We start from the raw sequence: 27,355 nt of genomic DNA, 5'->3' as shown, positions 1-27,355 counted from the left end.
CAGAGGAGGGAGGGATGGAAAGGACTGTTTTTGAGGTCGTCCTCTGTGGCCAGAGAACCTGTGCTCTGTCCTGGGGCTCACATGGGTGAGCTCGGCCGTGTCCGACTCATTGCGACCCCATGAACTGTAGCCTACCAGGATCCTCCGTCCATGGGATTGTTTAGGCAAGAGTACTGGAGTGGGTTGCCATTTCCTTCTCCAGGGGATCTTCCCGACCCAGGGATCGAACCCAGGTCTCCCGCCTGGTAGGCAGATGCTTTACCGCCTGAGCCACCAGGGAAGTTCCAAACACCCATGAAAAACACTAATTCTTTCATTGAAACAGCAACAAACAGCAAAACCTTATCTTTGGTCTCTAGGAGAAGAAGAAAAAAACCGCTGCACCTCCACCAAGCACACTGAGTGTCAGTGCAAACCTGGCACTTTCCGTGGAGAAGATGCACCTGAGTTCTGTCAAAAATGCAGCACCGGGTGAGACACAGGAGCCTAGGGGGCTTGCAACCCACAGGAGACCCCAGTTTCCTTGTACCCATGTCTCTCTCCTGCTTCCGTGAAGCCCCTCCCACCTCTCAGAGCTCCCCTGTGCCTGTGGGGTCTCCTGAGCCTGCAGCAGCGCTCCCCACCACCCCCGTTTGTCCTGCACGGCTTTCCCAGTGGCCCCTTCCCACGTCTCCTCAGGAGGGGCCTAGAAAGACCGAAGTGCTGACAGCAGACAGAAGTCATCATGAGGCCACGTGTGTGCTCCTTCAAGGTTCCTATAAAACCGGAGCCAACTCGCCAGGCCTCACACCCAGCCCTTGCTCCCCAGTAGCACCTGAATCTTTCCTGTTGGGGGGCTCGGTGGCCAATAGTAATTCACTGTCCTCTGACGCTCCAGTGTTGGCTGAGATTGGTAGGAAGAGTCAACAGGTGGATGAGAGGGCCTCGTATTTAAGTTTGACTGGAAGATGAGTCAGACTTGTGCCCATACCCTTCTGACCCTTGACCTGGATGAGGCCCTCCTCACAGAGCTCTTGAAGAACAGCTCTGAACACTCAGCAGGAGCCCGGGAGCCACAATACACAATCCTGGATCCTTCTCCTGCCCAGTGAGGGGGAGTGAGGGGACCCTGCCCTGCAGAGAGCAGGAGCCTGTCCCCTCTCCAGTCTTGTCAGGGGACCCAGGACAGGAGGCTACCCCCTCTTTCTCCTCATGCAGCTAGCTGTCCCTGATGAGTCCCCCTGTATCTGTACCCAGGTGCCCTGATGGGAAGGTCATGGTCATGGACTGTACGCCCTGGAGCAACATCAAGTGTGTGGACCAAGAATCAAGTACCCTGGCCCATGGGGAGGTCCTGGTTCCTGGAGAGCGAGCAACCATGAGCCAGAGACTACCCATCACTCCCTCTCCCTCCTCATGCACTTCACTGGTGATGAAAATGGTAACTGGACTTGGAGTCAGCACTGTCCTAATCCTAATCGGATGTGCTGTATGCTGATACTTTAAAGGTGAGGTTCTAGAAGGGAAGGAGGAGGTGCTGGCTCCCTCCTCCATCTCCCCAATCCTCCTGTTCCTCCTGGCTTGTCTCTGATCTTCTTCCCCAGGAAACCCCTCCTCCTCCCACCTCACCAGGTCCTACCAAACCGTGATCACATCGGTCCCCCCAACTCAGCTGACGGTCCCCTCTTCCCCCTGGCCGAGTCTGGTGGGAGGAGGCAGGAGAAGAAGGTGGTTCAGGAGCGCTGCACAGAGATTTTTCATTTTATTTCCTTTTCTCCCTTCTCTTCCCTGAGGGTTCTCCAGACTCGGAATGTCCCGCTTGCCGTCACAGGCCCGGGGCTCTGTTCAGTGTCTGAGCCCCCAGCCTGCACCCTGTCCCTAGGGAGGGAGGTGTGGCAAGAGGGCTGTCCCCACCACTCAGCGGATGTCTCTTCTCTTCTAGGTCGCTTGAGTGAGTGTTGCCACGAGGTGAGTCGGTTTCTCCAGCATCTGGCAGCATCAGACCCTCAGTCACTGCTTTCCCCCCACAACAAAGCCCAGGGTGGACACGGTCCCTGGTTTGTCCTCTACTGTTGTCCCTGACTCTCTCAACTGGCCTGGGGGCTCTAGGCTGACTGTAGGAGGGAGACGGGCCTGTTGAGAGCTGTCCTAAGGCCGGTTGGCAGCCCCGGCCCTGTCCTTACTGTTTGAGACACCCTCACTCTGTAACCCTGGACCCAGAGGCATGGAGGGTGTCAGGCAGGGGTGCTCAGATCCCCTTAGCATCACATCCGAGTCTGGGTGCCATCAGCAGAGCCCAGATGTGCTGAGTCTATGCCCACTTGGGGGGCAAAGCACAGGAGTAGGTGGGAAGGCAGAACCCACTGTGTCCCCCCAGATACTGTAGGGGTTTGTGGGTTTGTGACTCCTGGGTCAGCGCCTTGCTTTCTCAAGGCCCTTTTCTGGTGCTTATGTGTCCCCCAAGAGGGTCTGGGACTCGGGACCATGCCCACAACAATACGCTGACCAATGGAGATTCCCTTTCTCTTCTGGTCCCTTGGCAGGAAAAGCTGACAGAAGACAACGCCCAGTCCCAAGATGAAGCAAGCAGTCTGTCTGTTGGTGAGTGTGGGGCTCTGGCCCTTCTGCTTGCTCGGGCTGTGGTAGAGACAGGGAGAGGCAATGCTGGTCAGGTCTCCTCTCCTCTGGGGAGGTGGTGATGGAGGGAGACCAGGGCATGGAGGGAAGGGAGCCCCACTCCCTGCTCTGGAGGGAGACCAGGGCATGGAGGGGAAGGGAGCCCAAGCCCTGTTCTGGTCCACTGGCAGCTCTGATGCTGTTGATCCTCTGTCTTGTTCTCACCACATCCCTGGTCTAGAACAGGGCAGCCGAAGGGTGATGACTCCTCCCATGACTGACCCAGTGATGGAGTCAGAGCTACCTAATATTTGTCTGTGTGATTGTTACAGCCTTTTAAGCCATTCCTCATCATAGTAGGAATTTCACATTTATTTCAAAAGTATGATTAAGTTGAATCTACTTGAAGTAAAATTTCTTTGTCAACATATAGAAGTATTTTCACTGTGTATATGTGTGTGTGTGGGGCATGGCAACCCACTCCAGTATTCTTGCCTGGAGAATCCCCATGGACAGAGGAGCCCAGCAGGCTACAGTCCACGGGGTCGCCAAGAATCAGATATGACTGAGTGACTAAAGACATATATATAATATATATGTGTACATATATGCACACACACACATACAGTGACATCTACAGTTTGGAGTCCTATCACTTCAATAGCTTTGAGGTTTTTGAGTATTACCTTAATTTATAAATTAATCTAGAAGGAATTGAGATCTTTCAGGTATTCTATATTTTTCTTATGAAAAGATTTAGCATTTTAAGTGAAGCGTTTTATAATCCCTCAACTCCATGTGTGTTTTTCTTTGGTAAATTTCTCATTTCTTGTTGAGGATGTATCTTTGTATTACAGTGTTCTGTAACCTTATGAGTTTATCCAACTCATAATTCATTATAGAATTTATTGCCTGTTATAATTTTTAACATTCATCCATCCATACATTCACATTTAGGTATTAGTGTTGAACCATTCGAGTTTGATAAGAATACAACCATACATACAATAATGACTCTTTTGTCCACTCCCTTCAAAGATCCTGCATTGGTTTTGTTTTGCTTATGGCTGCATCTGCCAGAATTTCAGAACAATGTTTACTAGGCTCAGTTCTGTAATCTAGGATCCTCGATGAAGACCAAGGCTGCTCTCCATTGTGTTTTACAGAAACCAGCAGCCCCTGAAGGATCTCAGAGGAGAAGATGGCTGCTGGTTCCAAGAGACGCCACTGAAAGTGAGTGTTTTTCTCCTGGGCAGTGGATCAGGAGTGGAGGGAGGAGTGACAGAATTAGTGGCCTAATTTCTGTCTCCATAGCTGTTAGGGCAACTCAGAGAGGGGACGGCTTGTCCCTGGACCATCAGGACTCGAATTCCCTCCCTGCACCCCTTTGTCCTCTACCAGTGGCCCCTAACACCTCCCTGTCCTTCCCTCCTCCACCATCCTCTCTCCTCCCTGGTTGCTCAGGGCCAGGTTGACCCACCCTGAGACATCTGAGAGGTTGTGCTGCCCAGCAGGGCACCCACTGGCCCAGGGAGGCTGCGGAGCACCTGTCTATGCGTGCTCAGTGGCTTGAATCATGTCCAACTCTTTGCAACCCCATGGCCTGAGGAGCCTGCCAGGCTCCTCAGTCCATGGGAATCTCCAGGCAAGAATACTGGAGTGGGTTACCATGCCCTCCTCTAGGGATCATTCCAACCCAGGGATCGAACCCACATCTCTTCCATCTCCTGCACTAGCAGAGCCCCAACTGCCCCAGGCTGACCTCACGCCGCTCCCACTGCTGTATCCTGAGCGGCTGGTGGTGGAGGAGAAGGCTGAGGAGGAAGGGGTTCGGTGACGTGTATTCTGTGACGTGGTCACATGCGGGTTTGCTTTTTCAGTTTGAAAATATGACTGCTTTTAGTCTTCCCTCCAGTTTCACGTGAAGGTTGAAAATGAAGATTTGATTCTTAAATTTGAGCAGTGATTTTACAGTCTCTTTGAAAGCAACAGTTGAGGTTTTCAAAAGACATCTCAGAAAACTCCAGTAGATAAAGCCAAAAAAACCAGAATGTGTTGAGGGTGAACTGCGGGCGGCACCCCAAACTGTCCTGTGTCTCTCCCAGAGTCTGTAATTGCTGAGATGGGTGGATATAGGACCCCAAGCACCCTCGGGACTGAGGTCTTCAAGTGACAGCAGAGGTCCCGGCTGAGCCAGGAGCAGTGTGGCCTGTGCCCCGGTGAGTGGGGAGCCGTGAGGGTGGGAGTGGAGCCGGGAGAGGGGCGTGGGGGACTCGGGGGCGGAGGAAGGGGCAGCACCTGGCGGGGCCTGGGAGGGGCTGGCTGTCGGGGCTCGAGGCAGGGACACCCCTGAACCTCCACCATGCAGCCCTCACAGGGCAGAGTTGTCTGACCGCCCAGGGTCGAAGTTAAGAGAGCGAGTTCGCAGCAGGTTGAGTGAACCCCTGTACCCACTGTGGGTTCATTTTAAGTGCCTGGAGTGAGGTTGGTCAAGCCCTTGCTGAGCTCGATTGAGAGAGTCAGTCAGGGAGGACCGAGCTCAGGGTGAGAGTGAGGGGCAGCTAGTGTGGTGAGTCCTCCTCACCTGGGTGGGTTCTGGGGACGCCCTTGAGTTCAGGGGTGCCCTTTCACTAGCCTCCCTGGAGGCTTGTTTAGCGGGTGGAGGGGCAGAAGTCCACTTAGAAGATACGCTCATTCCTAGTGGTGGTGGTTTCTGAAGCAGTTCATCCTGTTCGGTTCGACTGTGAACCAGTACCTTGCAGGATCATGTTTGACGGTAGGCCTGAGCTGTGGGCACGGCCTTCCTTCTCCCGCACCCCACACTCACCTGCCGTCTTTTTGGCAGCCCCTCCCCCTTCTGTGTGCCCTTGCTGGTGGGCCTGAGGCCAGCCCCCCTGTTACCACGGAGCCCCTTGTGACTCAGTGGGTTCCAGGTTCCGGGCTCCAGGGAGACGTGCTGGAGGCAGAGCCTTCGTGCCATTTCTTCTTGAGACACCGGTGCTGGTGGACATAGTGTGAGAGCAGTGGTCATAGTGTGAGAGCTGTGTGTGTGAGAGCGGGGTGTGAGAGTGGGGTGGTTGTAGTGTGAATAGCGGTGGTCATTGTGTGAGATCGGTGGTGATAGCTCGGGTGCTGAGGCATCTGATTGTGAATCAGCAGTTGCCCCCTAGTGGGGGGCTGCCCCCATCCGCGAGGATGGGTCGCAGAAAGACCCGCCTTTGGGGGCTTTTCCAGTGCTGCAAGCCCAAGGCAAAGGCCAAGAGGAGGAAGAACTTGGCCTCGGCCCAAGTCCTGGAAGCAGAGTGGCCTGAGGTGAGAGCAGCCGGGGTCTGGGCCCATTAGATTGGCCCTCAGCCGGCAAAGCGTTGGCTTTGTGTTTGATTTTGTTAGCACGGTTGTGGGCCTTGCCGGCCAGGGCGTTTGGCCTTAGTGGGCAGGATGGACCCCAGCAGGTGGACCTTGTAAGAGGTTGTGCAGGTGCTGCGTGGAGGATGGGCGGGGGCCCCACAAGAAGGGCAACACTGGCTGGAGGAGTCACTGGGGCACGTGGACTGAGCTATGGAGTCAGTCCTTGAAGCAGAAAGGCGAAGCCCCTTATTATCTCCCCTCTTCCAAAGAAGGGATATACTGGCTGGAGGAGTCTCTGGGGCCTGTGGATCGAGCTAGAGAGTCAGTCCTTGAAGCAGAAATGCTAAGCCCCTTAACGTCTCCCATCTTACAAAGCACAGACGAGTGGGTCCAGTATTTTAATGACTGGTACCTACTGCTTTACGTGTATAACATACACCCTCATAGCCTCACATGTCTACTACATGCCTCTCACAAGAGTTGGGCACTGTTCTGGGTGCTGAATACTCAGTATGTAGTAGGGGATACATAGCCCAGGATTTTTGTATTTCTGCAAAGAAAAACAGAAGAATGAAAGACTCCGTGTGGTTTAGTTTGAGCAAGTTCAGCACGTGGACGGCCCCGTGTGCACGCAAATTGTGGTAAAATACATATAACGTGAATTTAACATTTTAACCAGTTTATTGAATGACTGGGTGACTTCAGTGGAGTCAGGCTAACGGATGGCCTTGGGGTGCCATCAGCCTTTTTCCCAGAGGAACACTCCAAAGCCTGGTGGCCTTGTAGACCTTACCTTTGTTCTTCACTCTCCCCAGTGGTTCCAGGTCACTTGTCTGGGTGTCATTTAAGAATCTCTTTATCCACTTTGTTGTTAGGATTTCTGTTTAGGAAAGTTTCTCAGACGTCCCTGGGTCTTGAGAAGGCAGGCTTGGATTCCGGGTTCTCCCCTGGCGCGTGCCTGCCAGGTCGAGGTGGAGGCTGCAGGCCGGTCTGAGTTGTGGTGGTCTGTGTGGTCTGGGGGTCAGGGGGACCCCCTCTTCTCTGGAGGGACAAGGAGATCCTTTGTGTGGAGCCTGGAGAGACTTGACAGGGTCAATGTTCAGCGGCTCGCTCTCTTTTTAATTTGTGTTTGCATTTAGTTACTTACTCATTTCACTGTCTTCTAGGAGTTTATAGAACTTACTAAAGAACTCAATGTATGCAGGGAGCAGCTGCTTGAACGAGAAGAAGAAATTGCTGAGCTGAAAGCGGAAAGGAGCAACACCAGGGTCAGTAGGGGGATTCTCACGTGTTGCCATTTGCCCCGCGGGGGTCACCACTGGGCTCTGTGTTGCTGTCTTTAAACTCGGTCTGGTTTTCAAGTCATTTTTCACATCTTCCCACTGAGCAGACCAAGGGGGATCAGTTCGGGGTTCTCATACCTTGCTTCAAATTTATGATGAGAGCTGATGTCATTTTAGTACGTTTGAGGGGAGAATTCTCTTAACTTACATTTTTGTCCATGCTCCACTTTGTGTGGGATCTTAGTTCCCCGACCAGGGATTAAAACCTATGTCCCCTGCCGAAGTGCGGAGTCTTAACCTACTGGGCCACTGGGGAAGTCCACTCTAAGTTGAGACTGAACTGGCAGGATTCCGACTTGCCTTAGCGTGGTTTCAGCTTTAGCGTGTGGCTGAGAGGAGTTATTGACCCTGAGTTCAAGAATGAGGTTGACGGTGCTCCTTTGGCCCCGCCCTGCAGCTGCTGCTGGAGCACCTGGAGCGCCTGGTTTCCCGGTACGTGCCGTCCCTCCGCACGTCCCCAGCCGGCATGACCAGCGAGGTGGAGGTGCTCAGGGCACTGAAGTCACTCTTCGAGCACCACAAGGCCCTGGGCGAGAAGGTACCAGCCACCCGGCCGTCCTGGATTTGTACACTTGCTGCCTGGTTAGGTGGATGATGCACGTATTTATGTAACTAGTTGACTTTTGAGCTTCTTGAATTTTTGTAAATACATTTTTTCTGTACGAAGTCAAGAGTTTTATATGGTTAAAAAGCGTTGCCTGCGTACGTGCTCAGTCATGTCCAAGTCCTTGTGACCCTGTGGACTGTAGCCCACCACACTCCTGACTCCTGAGGTCCTGACTTCATGCCAGATACCTTTCCTCCTGGAATTCTTGCAATAACAGGGTAGTTTAGTATACTTTTTGTTTGCTGTTTGGGTTTATTATATAGAAAAGAAGCTTGATAAACCGAGTGGCCAGACAGAACGTTAAGACAGATGGGTGCCAGTCGTGGCAAATGTGACATTTGAAGTAGGCACGTTTCTGCTCAAGTCTGAGAAAAGGGCCCTGTCTAGGAGTTTAATTTTGAGGATGCCAACTTTATGTGTGATTTGAGACTTAGGATTTAGTCCAACTGTTTTACTCTTAAGTGTATTGGAGTGTTGTGTGATAATGACTTACCTTTTCTACTCTGCAACGCCCGCTATAGGCCATGGCCCAGAACACGGACATGGAGGCGAGAATCACTACCCTTGAGAAACGCTACCTCGCCACACAGCGTGAAGCCACCTCTGTGCACGACCTCAGTGATAAAGTTGAAAATGAAATCGCAAATAAGGATTCTATGCATCTACAGGTAATGGCTTTTACTGAACTGTGTCTGACTTTTATAGTAGTGAATTCCTGAGGGAGGAAGGAAGGTAAAGACCTTTTCATGTGACTCCCACGTTGGAAATCAAGTCCCAGTGTAAAGCTCTTATGCCCCTAAAATACTGCGTTCAAAAGTGTGGATGTACATCATGGTAAAAAAGCGGTACTGGAAGGAAATCCATTTTTTAAAAATTGGGGGTGACTGCAACTTACAGGTTTGAATTATTTGGGATTTGGTGTAACCATTTTGTGGAATTCCACTCCTGACTCTTTAGTTTTACTTGAACGTGAATCTGTTGGCTTGTTAGCGTTTTTCCTGAAAGAGCAGAGTTCAGTTCAGTCGCTCAGTCGTGTCCAACTCTCTGCGACCCCATGAACTGCAACACGCCAGGCCTCTCTGTCCATCACCAACTCCTGGAGTCTACCCAAACCCATGTCCATCGAGTCGGTGATGCCATCCAACCATCTCATCCTCTGTCGTCCCCTTCTCCTCCCGCCCCCAACCCTACTCAGCATTAGGGTCTTTTCCAATGAGTCAACCCTTGGCATGAGGTGGCCAAAGTATTGGAGTTTCAGCTTCAACATCAGACCTTCCAATGAACACCCAGGATTGATCTCTTTTAGGATGGACTGATTGGATCTCCTTGCAGTCCAAGGGACTCTCAAGAGTCTTCTCCAACACCACAGTTCAAAAGCATCAATTCTGCGGCGCTCAGCTTTCTTCACCGTCCAACTCTCACATCCATACATGACCACTGGAAAAACCATAGCCTTGACTAGACGGACTTTTGTTGGCAAAGTAATGTCTCTGCTTTTAAACATGCTGTCTAGGTCGGCCATAACCTTCCTTCCAAGGAGTAAGCGTCTTTTAATTTCATGGCTGCAGTCACCATCAGCAGTGATTCTGGAGCCCAAAAAAGTAAAGTCTGACACTGTTTCCACTGTTTCCCCATCTATTTCCCATGGAGTGATGGGACCAGATGCCATGATCTTAGTTTTCTGAACGTTGAGCTTTAAGTCAATTTTTTCACTCTCCTCCTTCACCTTCATCAAGAGGCTCTTTAGTTCTTCTTCACTTTCTGCCATAAGGGTGGTGTCATCTGCATATCTGAGATTATTGATATTTCTCCCGGCAATCTTGATTCCAGCTTGTGTTTCTTCCAGCCCAGCGTTTCTCATGATGTACTCTGCATATAAGTTAAATAAGCAGGGTGACAATATACAGCCTTGACGTCCTCCTTTTCCTATTTGGAACCAGTCTGTTGTTCCATGTCCAGTTCTAACTGTTGCTTCCTGACCTGCATACAGGTTTCTCAAGAGACAGGTCAGGTGGTCTGGTATTCCCATCTCTTTCAGAATTTTCCACAGTTTATTGTGATCCACACAGTCAAAGGCTTTGGCATAGTCAATAAAGCAGAAATAGATGTTTTTCTGGAACTCTCTTGCTTTTTCGATGATCCAGTGGATATTGGCAATTTGATCTCTGGTTCCTCTGCCTTTTCTAAAACCAGCTTGAACATCTGGAAGTTCACGGTTCACGTATTGCTGAAGCCTGGCTTGGAGAATTTTGAGCATTACTTAACTAGCATGTGAGATGAGTGCAATTGTGCGGTAGTTTGAGCATTCTTTGGCATTGCCTTTCTTTGGTATTGGAACGAAAACTGACCTTTTCCAGTCCTGTGGCCACTGCTGAGTTTTCCAAATTTGCTGGCATATCGAGTGCAGCACTTTCACAGCATCACGTTTGAGGATTTGAAATAGCTCAACTGGAATTCCATCACCTCCACTAGCTTTGTTCGTAGTGATGCTTTCTAAGGCCCACTTGACTTCACATTCCAGGATGTCTGGCTCTAGGTGAGTGATCACACCACCGTGATTATCTGGGTCGTGAAGATCTTTTTTGTACAGTTCTTCTGCGTATTCTTGCCACCTCTTCTTAATATCTTCTGCTTCTGTTAGGTCCATACCATTTCTGTCCTTTATCGAGCCTATCTTTGCATGAAATGTTCCGTTGGTATCTCTAATTTTCTTGAAGAGGTCTCTAGCCTTTCCCAATCTGTTGTTTTCCTCTATTTGTTTGCATTGATCGCTGAGGAAGGCTTTCTTATCTCTCTTTGCTATTCTTTGGAACTCTGCATTCAGAGGAGAATATCTTTCCTTTTCTCCTTTGCTTTTCGCTTCTCTTCTCTTCCCAGCTATCTGTAAGGCCTCCTCAGACAGCCATTTTGCTTTTTTGCATTTCTTTTCCATGGGGATTTTCTTGATCCCTGTCTCCTGTACAGTGTCACGAACCTCTGTCCATAGTTCATCAGGCACTCTGTCTATCAGGTCTAGTCCCTTAAATCTGTTTGTCACTTCCACTGTATAGTCATAAGGGATTTGATCTAGGTCATACCTGAATGGTCTAGTGGTTTTCCCTACTTTCTTCAATTTAAGTCTGAATTTGGCAATAAGCAGTTCATGATCTGAGCCACAGTCTGCTCCTGGTCTTGTTTTTGCTGACTGTATAGAGCTTCTCCATCTTTGGCTGCAAAGAATATAATCAGTCTGATTTCGGTGTTGACCATCTGGTGATGTCCACGTGTAGAGTCTTCTCTTGTGTTGTTGGAATAGGGTGTTTGCTATCACCAGTGCGTTCTCGTGGCAAACTCGATTAGCCTTTGCCCTGCTTCATTCTGTACTCCAAGGCCAAACTTGCCTGTTACGCCAGGTGTTTCTTGACTTCCTACTTTTGCATTCCAGTCCCCTATAATGAAAAGGACATCTTTTTTGGGTGTTAGTTCTAAAAGGTCTTCTAGGTCTTCATAGAACCGTTCAACTTCAGCTTCTTCGGCGTTACTGGTCGGGGCATAGACTTGGATTACCGTGATATTGAATGGTTTGCCTTGGAAACGAACAGAGATCATTCTGTCTTTTTTGAGATTGCATGCAAGTACTGCATTTCGGACTCTTTTGTTGACCATGATGGCTACTCCATTTCTTCTAAGGGATTCTTGCCCACAGTAGTAGATACAATGGTCATCTGAGTTAAATTCACCCATTCCAGTCCATCTTAGTTCGCTGATTCCTAGAATGTCAACGTTCACTCTTGCCATCTCCTGTTTGACCACTTCCAGTTTGCCTTGATTCACGGACCTAACATTCCAGGTTCCTATGCAATATTGCTCTTTACAGCATCGGACTTTGCGTCTATCACCACTCACATCCACAGTTGGGTATCGTTTTTGCTTTGGCTCCATCCCATCATTCTTTCTGGAGTTATTTCTCCACTGATCTCCATTAGCATATTGGGCACCTACTGACCTGGGGAGTTCATCTTTCAGGGTCCTATCCTTTTGTCTTTTCATACTGTTCATGGGGTTCTCAAGGCAAGAATACTGAAGTGGTTTGCCATGCCCTTCTCCAGTGGACCACAATCTGTCAGACCTCTCCACCATGACCCATCCGTCTTGGGTGGCCCCACACGGCATGGCTTAGTTTCATTGAGATAGACAAGGCTGTGGTCCGTGTGATCAGATTAGCTAGTTTTCTGTAGTTTTAGTTTTAGTGTGTCTGCCCTCTGATGCCCTCTCGCAACACTTACCGTCTTACTTGGGTTTCTCTTACCTTGGGCCTTGGGTAATTCCTCTTGCCGCCACCACCGCCGCCGCCGGCCCCAGCTCCCGGCCTGGCCTAGCCCCTCTCGGCTGCCGCCCCCGGTCCCCGGCCCCCGGCCCCCGGCCCCCGGCCCCCGGCCCCCGGCCCGGCCTAGCCCCTGTCGGCCGCCGCCCCCGGCCCCCGGCCCCCGGCCCGGCCTAGCCCCTTTCGGCGGCCGCCGCCGCCCCCGGGCCCCGACCCGGCCTAGCCCTTCTCGGCCACCGCCCCCGGCCCCTGGCCCCCGGCCCCCGGCCCGGCCTAGCCCCTCTCGGCCGCCGCCCCCAGCCCCCAGCCCCCGGGCCCCGACCCAGCCTAGGCCCTGTTGGCCGCCGCCCCCGGCCCCCGGCCCCCGGCCCCCGGCCCGGCCTAGCCCCTGTCGGCCGCCGCCCCCGGGCCCCGGCCCGGCCTAGGCCCTGTTGGCCGCCGCCGCCGGCCCCCGGCCCCCGGCCCCCGGCCCGGCCTCGTCCCTCTCGGCCACCGCCCCCGGCCCCCGGCCCCCGGCCCGGCCTAGCCCCTCTCGCCCCCCGGCCCCCAGCCCCCGGCCCCCGGCCCGGCCTAGCCCCTGTCGGCCGCCGCCCCCGGCCCCCCGGCCCGGCCTAGACCCTGTCGGCCGCCGCCCCCGGGCCCCGGCCCGGCCTAGGCCCTCTCGGCCGCCGCCCCCAGCCCCCGGGCCCCGACCTGGCCTAGCCCCTCTCGGCCACCGCCCCCGGCCCCCGGCCCCCGGCCCCCGGCCCCCGGCCCGGCCTAGCCCCTCTCGCCCCCCGGCCCCCAGCCCCCGGCCCCCGGCCCGGCCTAGCCCCTGTCGGCCGCCGCCCCCGGCCCCCGGCCCGGCCTAGACCCTGTCGGCCGCCGCCCCCGGGCCCCGGCCCGGCCTAGGCCCTCTCGGCCGCCGCCCCCAGCCCCCGGGCCCTGACCTGGCCTAGCCCCTCTCGGCCGCCGCCCCCAGCCCCCGGGCCCCGACCCGGCCTAGGCCCTGTTGGCCGCCGCCCCCGGACCCCGGCCCGGCCTAGCCCCTCTCGGCCGCCGCCCCGGCCCCCGGCCCGGCCTAGCCCCTGTCGGTTGCTGCCCCCAGCTCCCGGCCCCCTGCCCCCGGCCCCCAGACCGGCCCGGCCCGGCCCGGCCTAGCTCCTCTTGGCCACGCTTCTGCGCTCGTTTGTGGACTGAGCAGCATGGGCAGGGGCACGGAGGGACAGCACAGGAACAGGAGCCAGTAAGCCTCAGCAAACCACAGCAAGTACAAACCCTAATCAGCAGCAGGGAACTTCACGGCAGCCTGTTGGGAACTGGGGTCACTGTGACAAAAGGCAGGGTTAGAGCTCCAGTCTGATTAGGGTTTTTACTTGCTGTGGTTTGCTGAGGCTTACTGGCTCCTGTTCCTGCGCTGTCCCTCCGTGCCCCTGCCCATGCTGCTCAGTCCACAAACGAGCGCAGACGCGGGGGTCGTGCTGCCCGTCCGAGATGGGAGTGCTCCCTGAGTGTCAGACAGTCCCCGCTTGTGTGTCATCCATACGTTCATTTCCCTCCAGTTTTGTCCTGTGTTGTGTGTGTCCCCAGGACACTTCAGCTCCGAGTCACTGCTGCTCAGAGTTCAGTCAGCAACTCAAATCCTAGCAGGATAGAGACCTAGAAAAATCCCATTCTCGTTGAAGAGATGGCTTAAATAGCTCTGCAGTGAACACAGCTTTAAGTCTTTATTCATACACTTGCTGAAGACGTCAGAGCGGGGCATGTGCAGACCAGGGGCCCCACTCCCAGCTCGCCGTCCCCGGAAGCCGGAGGGTGAGAGGCCGCGTCCCGGAGATGTGGCGCTGCTGGGGGCATTGTCCCCACAGCCAGCCAGCCAGCCACCCCGTCCTTCTGGCAGGAAAGGCGTGGCCCTGCGCTGCCGGCGGGCACTGTCTGGGCACGGAGAAGCGGGCTGGGCCTGTTGTGGCGCGGCTGTGGGAGCGTTGCCCGGAGCTCAGTGAGCGGCAGAGGGGCCGGCCGGTCGCGGGAAGCCGGCGGTGGGGCTGCTGGCAAACCCCCCAGAGCAGGGTCACTAACAGGCGCAAGGGGAGCGCCCTTCTGCCTGTGATCTTCCTCTCAAGGCTGGCTTCTTCTCTCCGCTGGCATCTGTGCTGTCTGTCCCCGGTCGGCCTCGTAGTCTGACCTTTTGTCTTCCAGAAGCTCTGCCATAAGGAGGCTAAACTGTTGGAACTTACCTTCCAGCTTAGGAAGGCAGAACGCATGCCCTCATGCGTCCCGTGCTTGCCGCTGCCTGCTGCCCACGCTGGCTCGCCACAGGCAGTCTGAGGAGGGGGCGCAGCGGCCGCGGTTGTGGGGCCCGGGGTGGGGGGGGCGCACGTCTCCTCTCACGAGCCGGTCACCAGCACCCTGCGTCACCCACGTGTCACACGCGAAGCTGTGCAGGCTGCGTGAGCCGGCGTGCGGGCGTGTCCCCCGCGAACCCGGGGCCAGTGGTCCACCCAGAGCATGGCCCGCTTGCCGCCCCTGTGGTCACAGCCCGCATGTCGTCAGGACAGTGTTGTTGCGAGCGGAGCTGACGCTGTTCTTGGCCGACAGGCGGAGGAGGGACACGGCAACATCGAGGAGAGGCTGCGCCAGATGGAGGCCCAACTGGAGGAGAAGGACAAGGAGCTGCAGCCGGTGCGTGTGCTGACGGGGAGGCCGCGTCTGGGCCGGACATGCGGCTTGGGCGGGGGCCGGCGCTGCCGTTCTCCGCTGCTCCCGTCTCTGCCGCGGAGTGTGTGCGTGTGTGGCCCGTCTGCTGATCCGGGCACCCACCTCCTCGGGAGCAAGGCCAGAGGTGGTCGCCCATAGGCGGTGGGCAGGGGCCAGGGCGTCCCCACGTTCAAGGAGGCTGCTTGTTGCTCTGACCAGCCAGTCCGGCGAGCTGCTCGGGATACAGGTGGACCTCCCGACTGCCCCGCAAACAAAGCTGAGGGTGCCAGCCCGGGGCTCATGAAACTGAAGGCATGGCGCCCAGATGTGGAGCTGCTTGCCTCAGACGTGGCGCTGAAGTCCCATATGCCAAACTGCTGGTCCAGACAGGGTGTGTGTGTAGGATGGCTGCTCCTAGGCAGGAGGAGAACCGTAGTTGTGCTGGGACAGAAGGCGCATCAGGAAAGGGCGATGGTGGAGGCTCGCATGAGCGAGTCTGAGGGAGGTTTCCGAGAAGGGTTGTCCACACGGCGATACAGACCATCTAGGAAATGGAGTGGGGAAATGAACCCAGGTCCAGCCTCAGGGGTCAGTACGGTCCCCACCATACCAGTGTTCTTGGGCCTGGACTGCAGAGCCTCACACGCGGGCTCCCAGGGGGCAGTGGTTCTGACTCCCATCAGGAGACCCGCAGTGAGGCGCTCTCCCCGCCTCGGCAGAGAGCTCAGTGTCTCCCGATCAGGGGTGTACTTCCTTACTTTCAGAACTGCTGCTCAGAGGCTGTTGAGATTGGGGTGCTGTTTATGACTAAGCCAATTCAAAGTCAACTTTTGTTTTGCTTTAAAAATATTTGAATGCCGATGCCTTATTGTGGAAGTTGTGACAGGTTTTATTTCCATGGGCTCAAAAATCACTGCAGCCATGAGATTCAAAAAAAATGCTTGCTCCCTGGAAATCGATGACAAACCTAGACAGCATATTAAAAAGCAGAGACGTCACTTTGCCGACAAGGGTCCATGGAGTCAAAGCTATCGTTTTTCCAGTAGTCACGTATGGATGTGAGAGTTGGACCACGAAGAAGGCTGAACACTGAAGAATTGATGCTTTCGAATTGTGTTGCTGGAGAAGACTCTGTTTTAACAGACAATATTTAACAGAAAAGAACCTGTTTTTTAAGTTTTTACGATGGAAAATTTCAAACATGCACAAACGTGGATGCAGTAGGATAATAAATACCCATGACCCGTCAATCAGCCTCAGCAATTTCTAACACAGGGCCAGTCTCAAATATATCATTCTTGTGTCTTCTCTGCATTTTTTTTTTATACAGTAGGTCCTAAAACAGCTTTCTAAACGGTGAAATTGATGCTCATTTTATAAAACACAGATTTGCCAACTTTGTTATTACATTTAAAAATTGCTTGAGGTAATTATTTCCAGTGTTTTCATATGAATTTTCAAATTGGAAAAGACCCTGATGCTGGGAAAGATTGAAGGCAGGAAGAGAGTGGATGACAGAGGATGAGATGGTTGGATGGCATCACCCACTCAGTGGACATGAGTTTGAGCAAGTTCTGGGAGTTGGTGATGGACAGGGAAGCCTGGCATGCTGCAGTCCGTGGGATCGCACAGTCAGACATGACTGAGCAAGTGAACTGAATTGAATATGAATTATCATTGGAAGCAAAGCTATGACCAAACTAGACAGCATATTAAAAAGCAGAGACATTACGTTGCCATCAAAGGAACACCTAGTTAAAGCTATGGTTTTTGCCGTAGTCATGTATGGACGTGAGAGTTGGACCGTAGAGAAGACTGAGCGTCAAAGAATCGATGCTTTTGAACTGAGGTGTTGGAGAAGACTCTTGAGAGTCCCCTGGACTTCACTGAGATCAAACCAATCAATCCTAAAGGAAATCAGTCCTGAATATTCATTGGAAGGACTGATGCTGAAGCCGAAGCTTCCATACTTTGGCCACCTGATGCAAAGAACTGACTCATTGGAAAAGACACTGATGCTGGGAAAGATCGAAGGCAGGAGGAGTAGGTGCGACAGAGGACGAGATGGTTGGATGGCATCACTCACTCGATGGATGTGAGTTTGAGCAACTTCTGGGAGATAGTGAAGGACAGGGAAGCCTAGCGTGCTGCAGTCCATGGGCTCACAAAGAGTCAGACACAACTGAGCCGCTGAAGAGCAGCAATCATTACAAAGAATGCAAGTGATGTTGCATATAAAGAAAAATTAGTGAAAGTCTATCTCCACTGACTTTTTTCCCAAAATGAATTTTCTCACCTTTTACTTTACCAATTGAATTCATTTTACCCCCTTAATCCAGACTCAAGCTTCTGTTTATGTACTGAGAAATTCCTTCACCTACGTGTGTGTAAGCCGATCGCCTTTAAAGTCTCCTTGTTTCTGAGTGTAAATGTGCTTGCCTTCGGAGCCCCTTCGACAGGAAATGGCTAGTGACACTAAGGTCCCCCAGGTGCTGTGCCGAAGAGAAGCGTTGGGAGTGACCTTCGACAAGTGAAGTCCCAGCCTCCCTCTGCACCTGCCCGTCTGCTCTGGTGATGCTCAAGAGCCCACCAGGGGTGGCCGTGGGAGGGGTCCGCCTCGGGAACCGGGGCATAGGCCGCTCACGTCGCGGCTCCCCAGTGCTTTTAAAAGAACGACCGTAGTTGCTCTTGCAGTTTATGAGTTTTTGTGTTTCCTGTTTTAGGTGAGGCAGAGAGAAAACATGCATGAAGAACATACTGAGGATAAGGTTCTGTCCGGATCAGATGAGAGGCTTCAGCTTCATCTGAAGGAGAGGATGGCGGCTCCGGAGGATAAGGTGAGCCAGCCCCACGGCCCCTTTACAAAGAGGCGCATCTGGGCCTGGCCTGGCCCGGCCCAGTCTGTGTGTGCGGGGGGGGATCTCCAGGACAGGAGTCGGAAAACTGTTCCCATAGAGGGCCCCAGAGTGAGTGTCTTTCATGGTTACGAATAATTGAGTAGCAGCATCTCATGCTAGTCAATAAGCGTGACAGCTTCCACAGGCAGTGTGTACAGGAACAGACCTAGATGTGTGCCCACAACCCTTACAGAAAGCATCAGGGAGCTGGATCCACCGACGGCCCCGGTGTTGCCAGCCACCGTGTGAGAACTTTCTTCTATATCCACCCTCACCCCTTCGTTTCTTTCTTAGAAGTTGATTTCTGTGGCTTTGCTGGCAGTCCAGTGGCTGAGAGCCTGCCTTGCAAGGTCAGGGATGCAGGTTCGATCCCTGGTTGGGGAGCTAAGGTCCCACGTGCCAGGCGGCAGTCTCGTCAAAGGAGTCCTGCGTGATGCAGCTAAGGCCCGACGCAGCCAAATCAAGAAGTTTAGTTCGGGATCTTTTATATAATGTGATAGAAAAGAATGAAGCAAGTAAACGCAAGCTTTCTCATATGCCAGCTCCAGCCTCCTCTCGTTTCATTTGCTTTGGAAAGTGTCTGAGAAGCTCCATCAGAGCAGCTCGGTGGGCAACAGTCGGGTTCAGTCTTGGTGAAAACCTGCCCCAGCTGCACCAGTGCCCTAAAGACAAGGCCCAGAACCTTCCCCGAGGTCGGCGCTTGGGCGACGCTTGTCTGAGAGGGACCCATGGTCACTACAAGTGCTACGGCACGTTTTTCCCCCACAAAACCCAAGGTGACACACACCTCACCAGAGACCACACAGGGCTCCCCTCACGTCACCCTGACCTGTGGGCTGGGCCTGAGGTGGGGAGAGTTTTGTCTCAGGTTTGAATTTGGCATAAGTACCCTGCGCCTGTTTCCTGAGTGACCACTGAACTGCAAGAGCTGAAAGCAAGTATAAAGCAGTTTCACTTAGCCCAGGGACCTGGTGTCCTTGTATCTCGAAGATCAGTCGGGGAAGCAGGAGATTGTCTGTGTACAAGTGAGCGTTAAAAGTTGTCATCCGGCCTCGTGCCAGCACTTCACTCTGCCGCTCCTCCCGAGGTGCTTTTCGCTTTCAGACGGAAGAGGAGCCCTCCGCAGTCCACGCGACGTCTGTGACTATTGACTCTAAAGCACTGTGTGTGTCTTTTTCAGAATTCGTTCCAACGGAGAGTTGAAAACGCGATAAAGGAATTAGAAGAAATGCAAAACTACCAGGTACTTAAATCTCTAAATCCTTCAGAAATGTGTTAAGAGCTGAATTGAGCTGGGTTCATTGTTACAGTTACTACAGGTGCTTAGTGGAAGTCGAGTTACCTTTTCCTCCTGGCCAGTCTACTGCTGTAACACGTATAGCATTTCTGGTTTTGAACATTGAATGTGTTTGCATTATAGGTGGATTTAGAGTGTGTGGCCGTTGTGTGTGGTTCAGAATTCTGAGTAGTCCTTTCTGGGTTCACCCGAAAGCTGAGACAAAGCGTGAGCCTTTCCCGTGGACAGTGCTGTCCGTCAGAAAGATAATACGAGCCACACACACAGTCTAAACTTTCCTAAAAACGAACGAGCTACTTCCATACTTTTTTCACCGCGAGTCTTGAAATCTGTGTGATTTCCGCATCGAGCTTTGCACCGGCCTGTGTCTCGTCCTCAGTGGCTGCACGAGGTGATTGACTGCCGTGGCCGACAGCACAGAGCTGCCAGGTTGAGTCGAGCGACTCGGAAACTTGGCCCGTTTGACTTGTTTTACCCCGTGAGGAAGTGAAGTGGGGTGTAGAGGAATGAATGTGAGCTCCATGGAAACACTTTAAAGCAGTGAGAGGAGCGAGGGCAATAGAGTGAGTCCTGTCCCCCCGACCCGAGCCCCCGCCCCAAGTCCAGCTTCTCTCTACAGCCTTCATCGTTGTTCATGGCTTGCCATGATACCTCCAGAAGCTTTTCTACACCTGAGATGTAACTTCTAATTCATTATGGTTTATAAGGGTTACTATTGTTCTGAGTGTTTACATTTGCTCTGGGACGCTTAGAGTACATTTCCTCAGAATTAAAATGTTCGGAGTTGATAACGACTAACGTAACCTGTTACGCACATTTTGGTGCAAGTCATTTTACATCCGGAAAGCAAGCGGTGCAGGCTGTGTCATTTGCTCTCTCGTAGGACCAGCTGATTAAAAACCTGGAAACCCTGAGAGCCGAAGTGGACCAGATGATCCTGGGAGGGGCTCCCCTCCACCACGGGTAGGGCCCTCCCCTGGGCAGCTCCCCTCAGCACTGTCGAATGTGACAAGGGCCTGTCTGGTGTGTGGACAGTATGACTGGGTGTCGCTCATGGTCGCACCTCAAGGAGCCTGTAGCTTCATGGCCAGCGAGAGGGAAGAGACAAGCATCGTTCCTCAGGGTCGAACTTGGTACCGGGGAGAGTGGTGGTCACAGTATTGACAAAACTCAAAACCACAGGCGGAGGTTTGGAAGTAGGGGGCGGCCCAGTTGATATATGGGTGTATTCATTTGAGGGACCTGACAGACTGTGACACTGATGTTTCTTTAAAGTCGCAGAAGGTTAATGACCTGTAGTCTTTTCTACGTGAATGGAGACTGAGACGTGACTTGGCCATTGGCTGCGGTGGGAGGAATCACCTGGCTTGTGAATGAGGCAAGCAGATTACTGAGCATCCTGATTTTTTCTTCCTCGTTGTTGTAGCGGCAGTAATTCTTATTAAGTATTTAAATGTTTCTTTGGCTTCTGCATGGAAAATGGTCACAAGTAAGAGAGAAACTTTAGCAAAGGTTATTGAAGTGCTTAACTGGTGACATTCATTCATATGTAGGAAATCGACTGCTGCTTGAATCCCGATTTAGGAGACAGTTTGGAGCCCACACGCATATTTCTGTGTTTGTGTGCTTAGGGGATGCTCGCGGTCCAGGGCCCCTGCCCAGCCTTCTTCTAGAGTAAGGGGATATCATTTGAGACAAAGGCAGAGCCAGAAAGGCTGGTGCAGGGGAGGGGTGTGTCCAGGAGGCAGCTCTCAAGGGCTCATGCAGGGACTTGGCAGCACAGGGGGGCCTTGGAACAGGGCTTGCGGGCAGTGTGGACTGGGTAGGGGGCACTATGCTGGCTCAGGAGGGAGGGAGTGGGGACAGAAAAGCTGGCTCACAGTCAGGGCAGGCTCGGCGTATTTGGCAGGACCTCCCAGTGGAAATGGTCACCTTGTCTCTGAGACCTTCTCCCAGAGGAAAGAGCCTCGGGTGAAGAGGGAGAGAGAGATGGAGGCTGCACTCCACGAGGGGACTGGGAGGTGATGGTTGGGGGGCGACACACCCAGAGACCTTTGTGGCCTTCAGAGGACCCTCGAGTGTCCGCAGTCCACAGCGGGACTGTGTCGTACCTCCCACCCAATTCCCAAGTGTGGTCTGGCCCCGGGCCCTTGGGTAGAAGTCGAGCAGAGAAAGGAGTGTTTCCCTCAGGAGGTGGGGGAGCCGGGAGGGAAGACAGGTGTGGCTCGGGGAGAGTCCAGATTTCCATCTCAGCGCAGCACAGTTTTCCTCGCAAAACTGTTGAGCAGAGCAGCGTGTGAACCCGAGCAGGCTGACCGGTGGTTGGCCTGGCCGCTCTGCAGACGTATGGGGTGTCCTGTCCTCGGAGGAGGGCTCTGTCTCCCGGGTTTAGGGACTCCTGCAGGTGAAGGCGCCACCCTCTTCCCAGAGATAAGACTGAGCAGACCCCGGGCGGTCCTGCAGTGTAGGCGGCTCACAGTCAAAGCGGGGCCGCACCGTCTCTCAGCAGGCCCCTCCTGAGTGAGCTCCTGGCACCAGCAGGCCCAAGTCTTAGTGCTCAGGGCCTGAGCATCTGTGCTGGGCCTTGTTCCGCCCAGAGTCTGGTGACATGCTCATCTCTGCTTTTGATGGGAGACACCAGTGCGGCTCAGCTCGGAGCTGTGGGTCTCAGGGCTTTCTGCTGCTGGTTGTCTGAGGCACCTTTAGAAGCGCTGAGAGCGGTGCAGAAAATGTTCCAGGTAGACGGGTGATTGTGATCCACGGACATGACGCGGGAGAGGGAGGTCAGAGCAGGCGCGGGCCGGAGGGGAGGTGCGGGTGCCAAGGAGAAAGCAGAGAAGGTGCAGGCCCCGCCCTAGGACCTGAGGGTGGGCTCCGAGGGGACCACGGACGCCCCAGCCCCAGACAGCTGATCCCGTCCTAGTCAGCTCCACACCCTCGCGTCAGCACTGCCTTCCCCCCATATGGGAGTTTTGCAGATGGTGGGCTGAGCCCTGAGTGGTTGCGGGGCAGCAGGTGGCCTGTTCCTGTTGGAGCCAGGAGGGCAGTGCCCTCCCGGGGGCCCTTTTCTCTGAAATTGCCGATTTTCCAAATTGACAGGCTCTGGCTTGACTGACAGAGTGAGCTCTCGTTCCTTCTAACAGCGCTCTTGTCTCCCGTGTGTTTCAGCCAACCCCACTTGGACAGCGCCCTGGACTTCAGGTTCCCTGTGGCAGATGGGCCGGCAGACTCCTCCGGCAGCGGGGCGGTGCTGCGGTGCCCCCAGAAAGGCCAGTTGGCCGCGCTGCGTGACGAGCCGTCCAAGGCAAGGACCCCCCCGCCCCCTGCCCGTCCCTGGTGGGCACCTTGTGAGGCACCTGCACCCTCACACTGCGGTCCTGAGATGGGTTTGGAACAAAGCGTTGATAGATCGCTTTATGTCTTCCCATTTTCCTTTTTCTGGCTAAGAGTTTACTTTGAAGACATGCTTTTTTTTTCTTAAAAGAACCAATTCTGATAACTTGTGGCCTACTGCGAGGCCCAGCATGGTACTAATTAGCACAGTTTTGAAATCGTCCTACGAGTAACTGGATACACATATCCATCATCTTATAGTGAGAAGAATTCTCATTGGAAGTTTAAGTGCCTTTATCTTTTTGCCTCATTCATGGCATGAATTTTTTCATACATGTCTGTGTTTGAGCTTCCATATTCAGTGAGCAGCTAGTTGGGGCCAGACATCGTCAGAAGAAGGACTCCAGCAGTGAATTAAAACCCGTGTGCATTCTTGATCCACTGCGACGTAAGGAATCACTGCAAAGCTTAGTGACGTCCCAGTGAGCAGGTCACAGAGCACCGTTTCTGTGCATTGTTGCAGGTGGGCCTGGTTCAGGGCCTCCTGAGGGCACAGACATGGGAAGGCCCCCCAGGGCTGGATGGCAGGCTTTCAGACTCACCTGGCTGGTAGGGAGAGGCCCAGGTCCCTGCTGTGTGGACCGCTTCATGGCCTGGCTTTCCTCAGAACACCCTCTGAGAGCGAGAGCGCGGGATGTAGCCCGGGGCCTTTTGCGCCCCGGTCTCGGAAGCCGCACACCTTCAGTTCTGTTTGCGAGAGTGAGCTGCGAAGTCCTGCCTCGCTCAGGGGCTGAGCAGGAGTTGCCCCCTCTGCCTCTTGAAGGGAAGAGGATGGAAGAATTTGTGGACCCATTTTTAAACCCACGCAGCCTGTCGGACAGTAATGAGCAGAGAAAGGAGACCAGAGTGCCCGAGTTGTCTGAGGAGGGGGGACGATCGTGTGTGAACAGGGTGGCCAGCGAGGTGACACCAGGAGGGTGACCTTGAACAGAGACCCGGAGGCAGGAAGAGAAGTAGCCACTCGGAGATAGATCAGGGGTCCTGTCAACAAGTGGAGATAAGGGAGAGAGAGGGCCGCATCAGGGAGGACCCCGGGCTCAGGCCTGAGCAGCTCGAGGCCGGAGCCTGTTTCCTGAGGTGAGGAGGGCACTGGGGTGGGGAGCTAAGAGCCGACCTCAGCCCTGTTCAAGTGGACGAGCCCGTCAGATGTCCAGGGGACGTGTCAGGTCAGCAGCTGAGTGTTCCGGCCTGGATCCGGGAGAGGACTCAGGGTCGTGGGCATACAGATGGCATTTAAAGGCACGAGCACGGTAAAGTCACCAGGCATATGCTGGTGGAGAGAGATGGGGTACAAGAGTAGAGCCGTGGGGTGCCCCACATTCCAAGGTTGAGAAGGGGCACGAGGGACTGAGGAATAACCCCAGAGAGGGAGGGGCCTGGAGCCCAGGGAGAGACATGCTGCGGGGGCAAGGAGGGGAGGGGGCTTGATAACATGGGTTCCTTGACGCCCCCGGGGAACTGCCCTGCGGGGTGGGGCACACCACCTGCTTGCAGAGAGCTGGAGACTGGGTGGGGCAGGGGACAGTAGAGGCCGCTCCCAGGGAGCTTTCAGAGACCTGCAGTGGGTGCTGCAGGGAGCCCTGGAGGAGGAATCTGCTGGTTCCCATTGTGTGATTTTAAGGTGAGAGAAGGGAGAGGACGTGCTGACCGGGCTGATGGGGGTGAACCCATAGGCAGCTGGTTCACTGGAGCGGAGCAAGAATGATGGCAGGAGGTGCTGGAGCCAGCGAAGGGGGTGGCCCAGCCCTGGGGAGGGATTGTGACGAAGAGAGAGGGCGAGGGCACAGACAACGGGGGATAGGGAGCCGTCGAACCAGCCCCTGAAGGCTGCCCCTCGGTTGCTTTGAGGTCATGTCTGGGAAAAGAAGGCAGGACCTGGGTTGAGAGTGGGGCAGGGGGGAGATTTGCAGAGAGAAGGGTGTGAGGTGTGAGAGTGGAAGAGCGGCATGGGGCCCAGCAGGCACTCTCCCGGGCATCTCTGATGACAGAGCCGCCCCTGCGGTGTGAGGGGCCGTCCCCCAGAACAGCCCAAGTGCCTGTGTCCCGAGAGGAGAGCCGCGGGTGGCTGGCCCTCCCGTCCCCTGGCCGCCCCTGCTCACTCCTGTCTGAGGTGTTCAGACCAGCCTGGAAAACGGAGGGCTGGGAACCTGCGAGGACTGCACTCCTCGGTGAACTAGTACAAGTGATGATGGCTGAGGTGGACCCAGCGGCTGCGGAGCTGAAGGATTTTTTTTTTCTTTTCCTTCAGCCTGGCTGAAGAAAGCATGGATGTATTTTTTTTAATTTTTGGTTTTTGTCTCTGACTCCATCAGCCCACCCTTACGAAAAACCTCACAGGATTGCCTTCCGTCCACGCTAAGACCTGAATGTCACCAGGCCATCTAGGAACTGGATTCTCCTCCTGCCCGTTTCTTCAGTGCTGCTCGCTGAATAGATGGCAGTGTCTCATAAGCATGGCCCGTTTATCCAAAGTCAGGGCTTCCATGTAAAATCGTGGTCACTGACGAGACGTGGTCCTCTCGTGCCCAGGTGCAGACCCCGAAGAAACAGGACTGCGAGCGCGCCAAGGAAGCCAGCGTGCCGGCCAGCGTGGCCCAGGCGTTCGAGAGTGACGTGGACGTGTCTGACGGCGAGGGCGACAGGGCCACCCTCTTCAGCTCGGCTGCTCTGCTGTCGCCCAGCGGGCAGGGCGATGCCGAGACTCTGACTGCGATGCTTCAGGAGCAGCTGGACGGCATCAGCGGAGAGATCCGGTGGGTGCGCCCGAGCCCAGCTTCCTGGAAACTTGGTTTCTCTGAGGAGCTGTTCTCCTTAGACAAGTCTGAGTGTTCCCTAGTAAGAAAACTGACTTCAGGTCTGCTTCAAGAATTTTCAGTTCCGAGATCACCCTTGATTATAGAGCTCAGTCAGCCAGGGCGTTCTGTCCACAGTGTGGTGTCAGCACTCTGTGGGGAGGCGCCGTGGGCTGTTCCCCTCTCAGCTCTGAGCCCCAAGGTGGGTGAGGTGCCAAGGCGGTGTCCCCCTGTGGCCCGTGCACCCTCCGGCACCGAGGGTTCGCCCTCCTGTGTCCTTCGGAGCCGCCCACATTCTGGTGAAAAGCCACCTAGAACAGAAAAGCTGGGGTTTGGGGGTTGGCAAATTCCCACTCAGATCTGCATTTTCCTTTTAAAGTTAATACAGTGTGAAGATCAGCTTGTTGTAAGTAAGACAGTGGTCCAAGGACATGTGTTTGAGTTTTTCTCATCTCATCAGTATATTGAAGATGTTTTCCTTAGACACCGTCTTGGCAGTTATAACAATTTACAAAACGGGCTAGAATCCAAAGGCCGGCCTCGTGGTGAACAGGGGGCCTTGGGTCTGGGTGCAGCCGGGTGGCTGGGGGCCCCGAGATCTGCCTGGTACCACACCCGCACAGCCGTGCCTCCTGTCCCGAGTCCACGTTCAGAGTTGGTCGCAGGCCGGTGACTCTGCACAGGACCTGGCAGAGCCGCTGCTCAGATTGTTCTTGTCACGTCAGCCCAGGCCGAGGTGCCTGTTCCTGTCGGCCGAGCACGGGGGACCCGGGGGAAAGGCGGGGGTGACGGCCAACCAGCAAACGCAGGTGGTGCCGCCTGCACTTCTGACGCCGTAGACAGACTGCTCTGTGGGCCAGCTTTGAGCACAGACAGCTCAGAAAGATTGTCTTTCCCCGTCCCCGCAGGTAATCTGGAACGGTTATATATTAATATTTTTATTTTTACAGCACGTTGTCAGGTAAAGGTGATTTTTCCTTATGCCACAAGTTAACTTGATGTAAATGGCAAATGCTGTCCATCAACTTGTTATCAATGGTGAAAAACTTCCAGTATGTATAAGCAGAAGTGAAACTGGAGAGGTTACGACCTGTAAGAATCTTGTAGTTAAATTTGAAAATCATTTTATTTGCATAATCGAGTATTTAAACTGCTATATAAAATCATCCACGACACATTAGGGGAGAAAAGCAGTAACCATGAATTATAGGTTAATGCAGCACATTGACATGAATCCAGAAACTCACACAAAGCTGGTGGAGAACTGCATCAAGTGATGCGTTTGTATGTATAGAACCTTAAAAAAAAAAAAATCAACTCAGCACTTCATCTGGTCTGGAGACTTGTGTTTAGAAACTCCAGCTTGTTCGTGAATTGCTGTTTGATTATACAGAGTTCCTGATTCCCAGTGGAAAAGACTTGAGGCACTGCCGTGCATCTCTGCCCTGAGAGCAGGGAAGGTGAAGGTTGTCAACTTCAGGTATCTCCTCACAGGGAGAGAGGCGCCACCCAGGCCCCGTCAGAATGTTAGAGTAAATCAGTCAAATCAAACGTGAATGATCAGGGGCCACTTTGTAAGACTCAATGATAATTATTCTAAGTTTGAGACTGTTGAAAAGAGGGAAAGTCCTACCTTTTTGCTGAGATGTTAGTTGAGCAACTGTTCCTGGAATTTGCTAATCGTGACACAATGCAAGCCCAAATTTGTTGTCCAGACACGTTCCTCTGCTGACAAAGGCAGGTGAAGAGTTTTATTCTATTTTAGGTTGATCCAAGAAGAGAAGGAGAACACGGAGCAGCGGGTCGAGGAGATTGAGAGCAGAGTGTGCAGGGGGAGCTTAGGCAACCTTCGTCGTCGTAAATCTGTGAGCTCCCTCAACCTGTGTCCCACCTCCTCGCTTGCCGACTCCTGCCCGCCCAGCAGTGGGCGCTCCAAGCCCCAAAGGAGGCTGCACAGCCCGGAGCAAGAGGTAGACAAGCTGGACATCAAGACTCTGGCCTCCCTGCTGCGTCCCTCCCCAAGCACACTGGTTTTGTTTTGTTTTTGTTTGTTTGTTGTTTTTTTCTCTTTTTACCCAGAATAAAATCAGATACATTTGCTACA

The 27,355-nt window shown here is 53.9% G+C and overlaps 1 protein-coding gene and 1 long non-coding RNA gene across 7 annotated transcripts; one reads left to right on the top strand and one right to left on the bottom strand.

Annotated features, from left to right (window-relative positions):
- The first annotated feature begins 359 nt into the window (after window positions 1-359).
- LOC145507500 (liprin-alpha-1-like) lies at window positions 360-27,355 on the top strand. 6 transcript variants are annotated; one of them, XM_081494110.1, is made up of 16 exons: window positions 360-471; window positions 1,237-1,487; window positions 1,922-1,947; window positions 2,523-2,580; window positions 3,762-3,828; window positions 4,701-4,814; window positions 7,148-7,211; window positions 7,684-7,824; window positions 8,415-8,561; window positions 14,774-14,857; window positions 17,596-17,709; window positions 18,950-19,012; window positions 19,950-20,029; window positions 22,235-22,370; window positions 24,989-25,212; window positions 27,017-27,355. In XM_081494110.1, the coding sequence occupies exons 8-16, from the start codon at window positions 7,753-7,755 to the stop codon at window positions 27,333-27,335; spliced, it is 1,239 nt and encodes a 412-aa protein (XP_081350236.1). In that variant the 5' UTR covers window positions 360-471; window positions 1,237-1,487; window positions 1,922-1,947; window positions 2,523-2,580; window positions 3,762-3,828; window positions 4,701-4,814; window positions 7,148-7,211; window positions 7,684-7,752; the 3' UTR covers window positions 27,336-27,355. The 6 variants fall into 6 exon arrangements, with proteins under 6 accessions (XP_081350236.1, XP_081350216.1, XP_081350247.1 ...); XM_081494090.1 differs by having other exon boundaries at window positions 7,110-7,211; XM_081494121.1 differs by lacking the exon at window positions 1,922-1,947 and having other exon boundaries at window positions 1,237-1,513.
- LOC145507543 (uncharacterized) lies at window positions 1,723-5,458 on the bottom strand. Its single transcript, XR_014054922.1, has 2 exons — window positions 4,358-5,458; window positions 1,723-2,616 (listed from the first exon to the last, which is right to left on the bottom strand). It is a non-coding gene; the product is annotated as an uncharacterized LOC145507543 (long non-coding RNA).

This window comes from Giraffa tippelskirchi, chromosome 1 (assembly GCF_054371585.1).
Source record: "Giraffa tippelskirchi isolate mGirTip1 chromosome 1, T2T-mGirTip1v1.2.pri, whole genome shotgun sequence".
Lineage (NCBI taxonomy): Eukaryota > Metazoa > Chordata > Mammalia > Artiodactyla > Giraffidae > Giraffa > Giraffa tippelskirchi.
Note: the sequence above shows the minus strand (reverse complement) of the source record. Positions and strands in the feature narration are given on the sequence as shown.